The 8,696-nt window shown below is 43.2% G+C and overlaps 1 protein-coding gene across 1 annotated transcript; it reads right to left on the minus strand.

The window, feature by feature from the left end:
* Positions 1 to 1,595: 1,595 nt before the first annotated feature.
* On the minus strand, positions 1,596 to 2,698 carry LOC126558771 (alpha-tocopherol transfer protein-like). The gene is made up of 4 exons (XM_050214834.1): positions 2,415 to 2,698; positions 2,235 to 2,342; positions 1,806 to 2,164; positions 1,596 to 1,723 (listed from the first exon to the last, which is right to left on the minus strand). Exons 1-4 carry the CDS (start codon positions 2,696 to 2,698, stop codon positions 1,596 to 1,598), a joined length of 879 nt encoding a protein of 292 aa, XP_050070791.1.
* Between the last annotated feature and the right edge of the window lie 5,998 nt (positions 2,699 to 8,696).

Below are 8,696 nucleotides of genomic sequence, written 5' to 3' on the forward strand. Positions count from 1 at the left end.
CACGTGCAGCGAGTAAAACACCCAACCACGCTAGACGACAGCTTCAACACTAACATGCTCCGCACTTCGTGGTGTGACCTTTGAAACGATGTACCGCCTGACGGGGAGCGACCAACGTTGCCCTTGCATCGAGCAGCTAGATCACAACCAGAGTACCCTTTGGCTGCAAAACAACACGGGAAAGGGTCTTGTTCTGCTTGCCTTGTTAATCACCGCTGCTGCCCAGCAAAACCAATCACTCCCGTTTTCCCTATCACACTGCGCAGGTCGGACCTTTGGTTTGCACAACCAACTGATAAACGATTACTAATCACAATTTGGAGGTTAATAAATTTTACCGACTTCCACTAGGGCTGGAGACAAGCAACCCCCATTTTTTGGGGCACTAACAAGCACTCGTCGTCTCCTTACCGACCATTTACTAGCAAATAAACAGACGATTTCGGTTGTTTCTGCACACCCCGGCCGCTTACCGTAACTATGGTGAACGCTCTCGTAAACTGCAAGAGACATGCACCCGTCAGATGGTGTGCAGCGTGCGAAACAGTGGCATGTGCAACATTGCAAAGTATCGGCGAAAGGAACCACAGGAATTAAAAATAACAAATTCTACTCGCTTCTTCTACGCCACATATAACACCACATCGTCACACGCAATCGCCGTTCCCGTCGGTACTGCACGGCTGATGAGGGTCAACCGCCAAGGTACGTCCGCACGAACGCCTTTGTAAACACGCACAAACGCACACAATTTAAGTGGCCACGCGCTGGATGAAAGATACGTTGGCGGGGGAGAGGGTTGAATGGAATGGAGCTTCAAAATTTCTCCCGAAAACACTTTTCACATTCAATGAGACGCGGAATCACACTTTTTACAAACACCACAATTATATGATGCTGACGTATGGAAAGGATTATGTTGGTCTCGACGCGACTTAACTATCCTGTTCTATCACAATCGAACCGAGTTTTCCTGACGGTGGAAAAATTCTCGCCGGAAAAGCTTCAAGAAAATAGCGCTACCGAAACATCGGGTGTACGTCCGTCAGCTGAGAAGTCTCGAATAATGGAATGCGTGTCCGGTTATTCGTGCTAAGGCAGAGAGGCACGAACAACAGAACGGGCACGGATAATTCGGTTTCAACGAAATGTACACGGCATGCCATAAAGCAATGTGTGTAGAATTTTTTCCGAATAAATGAATTAATTGCTACTACACGTGTATGAGTTTTAAATGATTCCTAAATTTGGGAGTCATTTAGTTTTGATAACTAGCTTTATGAATAGACAAAGTACCTACACCGTAGGTATGCATGATAAAATCGTGATTCAAACAAAAGGTTGCATACCTTGAGGCGCTCGAACAACTATTTGAAAGTGGCCGTTATTGAGAGTTAACTCGAAAGCAGATGTGCTAGATAGGGGAAAACTATTTCTTTCCACACCGTACATGATGTATAATGAAAGGATTTAACTTTATTTACATAATATGTGTGTACTTAAAAAATAATATGTGTTGCTTTCACTATAAATCCACTACTTAACGTAGGTAAATTTAATAGTTCTCAGCGAAACAATTGAGTGAAAATTGAAGGTCAGAACAATCCGAAAAGATTACCCATGGTACGCTGTTTCGCGATACGTTTGCTCTCGTCCACGCGCTTCAACATGTCATAATTAGCCAGAAAGCTTCCACACTCTATGGTATGGTTGTATAAATCATCTAAACGGAAAAGAATGATTAGAAAATAAATGTAAAAAAACGCCACGTTACCTTATTTATCGTGCGATTTCTCAGCTCTTACCTCTCAGCACTTTGCGAGGTTTTGCCGTACCACCATAATCGACCGGTAGAAGCTGCTGGGGGACATGTGGGAAAAGTGTCTGCATGCTGGTGTGCAAATGAAAAATCTCTAGCAATTCCTTCTTCATGAACGGTCTGATCATGGTCATGATGCGATCGATAAATGGTACCACATTGGCCAGATGTAATCCCTTTAGCCGTATCGGTAGCCCTTCCTGGATGAAGTACAGCAGATCTTTGAGTGTGAATATGCCAAGCTTGGGAAGGTGACCTAGATGTATGCCGTCCATGTCGATGATAAGGACCGACCCGTTGTTGCATCCTTCCTCCCACAGTTGTATATCTACACACATTATCGCACTGGAATGGTCAAATCTGTTAGCTGGATGATACCAAAGAAAGAAAAACCCTAGCGAAGAGTGATACGTACAATGTAAGAATGGAGCTGAGAGAAAATTTGCTGGCGTCCGGATCAACGATCTTTGCCAGCATGACTCTATAACCTTCGGGGGTTAGTTCGGGTAGAATGGAGAGATCTCTGTAAAAAAGAGTGATTTTTTATTAGTCATTTTCTACAATTGCTATTATTTTCCGTTACTACAAAACTTACAAAACATCCATGGCCGTCTGTATCACACTTGCTTCAAGGTTTCGGTTCCCGAACAGATTCTTGCAGCTCGAACGGAACGAGTAGTAACACTCGATCGTACGCTGGGCCGCCTCCAGATCGTAGTAATTGGAGTGAAGAAATAGGATCAATTCCAACTCGGTGACCGGTGGCAAATGTGGTTGCCTGTTGGCCCATTCGCGTAATTTTTGCACATCGCAAGCACGCAGCTCGCCTGCATACTTTCGATACTGTTCCTGAACATTTGCAAACTGGACAGATTTCATCGTAGGACAATTCTTGGAGCAGAGTGGATTGAGGCGAACAAACTTGAACCACATCCGCTGCAGTGCTTTTGCGGACTGGAGTCTAGAGCTTCTCTACACATGGTCATGGATGATCACGCAAACTTAAAGACGAGTAATGTGTATCAAGAATATGTTGTACAAGTCGCTGGTTTTTTTGGCCGTTGAACTTCCGGTTCCATTAACGCAAATACTTTGCCGTCGAAGGACTTGGAAATATTGCAAATAACCCTTCAAGGGTCAAAGCTAGGTAGAATGAGAGGCAACAACTTTACTCAGTTTCTATGCCAGATCAGAAACACTGCGTGAATCAAGCTTTTTTTTTTACTGCTTTGAGGGTTAACATGTTTTACAGGGTGTTTTCTGGTTATTGCAGTTAGTTAACTTGTTTTATGTCATACGGATTAATTCACATTAGAAGGACGTTTAGCGTGGTCGGCAATATGTAGATCGCAGATCGCAGAGATAAAAAAAAACGAACACGAAACAAGTGGTTTTGTGACGCACTTTAACCATTCTTGTCCCATTAACCTAATGCACGACGACACCGACGGCCACAGAAAGAACGATTAAAGTTTTTTTTTTGTTTTTTGTTGCATGTTATATCGTTTGTTTCTTTATAGCCTTCAGTGAGATAAATTGTTGATTTATCTTATATCTCAAAACTGTGACGTACTATTTGGTTTTGGGGCGACCCAAGGTGACAGCAGCGCCGGTCTTCAAACGGCAGGACCGGGATTCAAATCCCATTTGGTCCCTCCCCGTCGATCCATAGTAAGGCCTGACTATCCAACTATGTAGTATGAGCAAGTCTAGTAAGCCATTCGATGGACGGCGTGACCTGAAAGATCGCTAAGCCAAGAAGAAGCAGAAGACTATTTGGTTTAAAGTGTTCTTCAAACTTTGAGGTAATTTGATAGCTAGCTAATGCTTCATTCATGGCTGACGCAAAAATAAATGCTTGCCATTTTTCATCTCTTTCAGAGTCACAGTGTGGTAAGAATAGGTGATAAGATGTTCCAGATAACATCCAACGGTATGCGGCACACCTTGATCAGACTAAAAATGAACGAAGTATCGCCGATTTTCCGCAGAAAACTACTTTTTCGTCGAATAACTGGACGAGGGGGAGCATTGATCGAATTGGCATGTTGAAAAGATGACAGGTCCAAAGACGCATCCAACGGTAAGCGGAAAGCATTGATCGGACCAAAACTGAGCGAGCCATCACCGATTTTCCATGGGAATGCAGTTATTTTCCGCAATAACTGGGTGGTGGTGGTGGAATCGGGTTGGGGTGTTCGGCAAAAAGTTTCTCAGCCTCAAAACGCATCCAACGGTATGCCGGACGCCAGGATCGAACCTGGAATGACCGAGTTATCGCCAATTTTCCACGGGAATGTTTTGGGTTTTCTGCAATAGCTGGCCGGGGTGAGGAGGGATCGGTTTGGGGTGCTGCGCAAAAAGGTGTGCGGCCCTAAGACGCATCCAACGGTATGCCGGACGCCAGGATCGGACGAACAATGGCCGAGTTATCGCCGATTTTCCACGGGTTTTTCGGGAATAACTGGGCGGGGTGAGGAGGGATCGGTTTGAGGTGTTGCGCAAAAAGATGTGCGGTCCTGCGACGCATCCAACAGTATACCGAACGCCAGGATCGGACCAAGAATGACCGAGTTATCGCCGATTTTCCATGGGAATGTTTTGGGTTTTTCCACAATAACTGGCCGGGGGTTGGATGGATCGGGTTGAGGTGCTTCGCAAAAATTGTACGCGGCCCTAGGACGCATCCAACGGTATGCCGGACGCCTGGATCGGACCTGGAATGACCAAGTTATCGCCGATTTTCCACGGGAATGTTTTGGTTTTTCCGCAATAGCTGGCCGGGGGTTGGAGGGATCGGGTTGAGGTGCTGCGCAAAAAGGTGTGCGGCCTTACGACGCATCCAACAGTATGCCGGACGCCAGGATCGGACCTGGAATGACCGAGTTATCGCCAATTTTCCATGGGAATGTTTTGGGTTTTTCGGGAATAACTGGGCAGGGTGATGAGGGAACGGTTTGGAGTGTTCGGCAGAAAGGTGCGCGGCCCTACGACGTATCCAACAGTATGCCGGACGCCTGGATCGGACCTGGAATGACCGAGTTATCGCCAATTTTCCACGGGAATGTTTTGGTTTTTCCGCAATAGCTGGGCGGGGTGAAGAGGGATCGGTTTGGGGTGTTTTACAAAAAGGTGTGCGGCCCTACGACGCATCCAACGGTATACCGGACGCCTGGATCGGACCTGGAATGGCCGAGTTATCACCGATTTTCCATGGGAATGCAGTTATTTTCCGCAATAAATGGGTGGGGGGAGGAGGGATCAGGTTGTGGTGTTGGGCAAAGAGAAGCATGACCTCAAGACGCATCCAACGATATGCCGGCCATCAAGATCGGATCTGGAATGGCCGAGTTATCACCTATTTTCCACAGGAATGCTGCTGACCGAATTTCCCGGGAGTTTCTCGAAAATCCCCCTTAGTTGCCTTTAATTTCAAAAAATCACGTTGTAAAGGTCTTTTTAAACGATATTTGAAGAAAGAAACAAAAATGAGAATAAAACTCTTAAAGTTGAAAGGCAAACTTAAAATCGATCGGAAAAATATTTGTCATGGCGGAAAGAAATTATTTTTCAACCGGTTTTTTAAATTTCCACTTGCTATCTCCTCGGATTCATGCTCTCCTGTTACTCCTGTGGACGAAATTTTCCGCATAAAAATTTCCGGATTTTTGTACAAATTTCCTACCAAAAACCGGCTGGTAGTAACAGGAGAGCATCCAAACTAGGATGTACCAGGATCAGATTTGCTGCGGAGCTATAGCTAGTGTGAAATAGAGGGCGCCACATAACAAAGTGTGAAAGGTTTCAAATTTTCGTTTGTGCCTAGTATATTGACAAATAGAGGGCGCTCAAGTCAAAAAAAGAGACGGCGAAACTTTTCGCCAATCAAAGCGCCATCTATTTGCGAAAGTACCAAACATAATCGAAATTTTGACACATTTCACACCTGACATATAGCGCCATCTGTTTGTCAAGGTATTAAGCACCGCAGCGAAACTGATCCTGCTACCTCCTAGTTTGGATGCTCTCTTGTTACTACCAGCCGGTTTTGGTAGGAAATTTGTGCAAAAATCCGAAAATTTCATTGCAGCAAAATTCGACCAGGAGTAACAGGAGAGCATGAATTCGAGAAGGTAGCAAATGGAAGTTTTAGAAAGGAATAGGAAAATAATTTCTTTCCGACATAAAAACTTATTTTTCCGTCCTATTTAAGTGTGTTTTTCAATTTTATGTTATTCTTTCTCATTTTTGTTTCTTTCTTTAAATATCTTCTAAAAAGACCTCCACAACATGTTTTTTTTTTAATGAAAGGGAACTAAGGAAGATTTTCCGCGAAAATCTGCAACCAGCTTTCCCGTGGAAAATCATCGATAACTCGACAATTCCTGGTCCGATCGGGATGACCGGCATACCATTAGACGCGTCCTTGAACCGCGCATCTTTTTGTGGAACACCCCAACCCGTTCCCTCCACCCCGCTTAAAGCTATAACAGAATAACCCTTTTTATGACAGCATTCCCGTGGAAAATCAACAATGACTCGGCCATTCCTGGTCCGATCGGAGTGTTGCGCATATCGTTTGATACGTCTTTAGACCACGGATCTTTTTGTGAGACACCTCATCTTGATCCCGCCACCCACTCGTCCAGTTATAACTGAAAAACCCATTTTGTTACATCATTCCCGTGGGAAATCAGTGATAACTCTCTCAGTTTTGATTCGATCGGGGTGTTCCGCATATCGTAGGATGCGTCTTTGGATAACGCATCTTTTTGTGAAACTCATCAACCCCCCCCTCCACTCCCCCCCCTAGCGAAAAGCGAATAAGCATGAACAAACCTATTTGCTAATAACAAAAAAAATCAAAAACCCCTCTTTCGGATACAATGCATAGAAAACACAGTACAAACCAGCTCCTTAAACATTACTTTCGTTCAAATGCTTTCAAAAAAGGCGTTCGGTGTTTATTATGCGCTTCGATACATAACAAGGCAAATAATACGGCTATAAAGTTACACAGTAAAGTCTGGAGAAAAATGTTACGTTATGTTACGAAACTAACATGCTTGCCGTGTTTAACAGATCCTGTAAAACGGAAAGCGTTTCAAACGAGTCGCAAAAATATGAATCACTCCTCAGATCACAAGTCAGATGACCTGGCAAACCCTCGGTACAGTAACGAACGCTTGTAAAATGCTGTGTGCACTCGTTGGCAGTTTAATAGACGGTTAGCCTAGCGGATAGCTGATGTGTCAATGCATGCAGCAATGTAGCGCAAAACTTTGTAATAGGCTGGTTAGATCCACTCGACCATATCAACCGCTCCATGTGGATTCATTTATTTACAATAGTTTTGTTTAAAAAAAAATTACCTTTTGTGCATAATTGTGTGCGCGTGATTTGTGGAAAGGAGGGCGTGAATTGCGAGCATGCAACAGCACGCTAAATCCGCCACAATCACCCAATCTCACCGAGTGCACACGTTTTTCGCTCGTTACAATTTTTCCTACTAGTGTATTGTTATATACTTCCGATTTCCATTTTGCGTTCGTTAAGTTTCTCCGGCAGTGTTTAAATAAATAGTGTTCGATTAGTTTTAGTACGTGGCCTAGTCGCTAAACGTTCCCCTTTTTATAAACGAGCATAATCAAAGTCACATAACAATGCTTATCCTTATCCTTTTCTGTCGGTAGCTTTTTTTTTTCTTCCCCCCGCCTGGGATGCGATATCGGCACTTTCAATTTTTCTATTAGTAATACTTGCAACACATGAGTACGATGCTGGGTGAAACTATTATTATTACTACTACTACCACTACCACTATTTAACGTCCGTTGTCAGATGCAACAGTATGCAATAATTGTAATACGATCATCTCTTGCCAGTTGCGTTTGTTTAACTCTACTTCATGGGAAGAAATAAACGGTGTCAAGCGCCACGAGTTAAGAATTAAGTGGAAAATATCAAAAAACTATTACTTACAAAGCTACTACAAGCGAGCGGATCCGTCCTACAGATCTGTTCATTAGTGTTACACGATCGTTTCGGGGCTGCGAATTTGCGCTCTCTGTTTCGTGCGGATTCGTATCCAGCGTTGTTTTGTCCAGGCAAAGGAACGTTTAACAATAATATGGCAGTTTTCATCCATTATCTTTCTTTTCATGCACAGAGCAATAAAAAAAAACTATTTATTTTTTTATACTATAACATACACTTACGATCAGAAACACAAACACATTCACAAACACAAGCCTTTCCAGTGGAGCAGTTTTGTAGGGTAAATTAGAGTGGTAGGTTGCATTCATTGAATTGTTCTCTTAAAAGGTTATTGTTTTGCTTTCGGTGCAAAGCCATTTCGGCAATATTAGAAACATGAGAAAAGCTACGGCCATCAACCTTGCTTCTTTTTTTTCTTTTGAGATTCATTCTTTAACTTGTGCGACGTGGCAGCAACGACAGCCTTATACTATCAATTAATTTAGTAAGCTTTCCTTTCTTCTTCGAGCTTCTTTTTTTTGTAGCATTTCTCGTTTTCTTCTGCTTCAATGATCGATAATTTAACGATTTGGTTTTATAGTTGTTTTCTTCTTCTTCCTTTTTGTTGTTATCACTATTGAGTATTTTTCGGGTATCATTGCTTAACGGTTCTATTCGTGTTCGGTGTTTTGCTTGGCATGTTGGATTCACTTTCCGGCCAGTGCCAAGCAGTACAATATTTGGAAACGGATTTTTATGGCTCTTGGTAGCTTTTAAAAATTAATACGTTCGGGCAGCAGCAGTAGATGGATGTGTGTAGGAAATTTGACACATTTTATGTAAACTTATTTTGTGAGAAAAATACACCAAATTTCCAATCCAAATGGTTTCGAATTGGTTT

The sequence above is a fragment of the Anopheles maculipalpis genome, chromosome 2RL (genome assembly GCF_943734695.1).
Source record: "Anopheles maculipalpis chromosome 2RL, idAnoMacuDA_375_x, whole genome shotgun sequence".
Taxonomy (NCBI): Eukaryota; Metazoa; Arthropoda; class Insecta; order Diptera; family Culicidae; genus Anopheles; species Anopheles maculipalpis.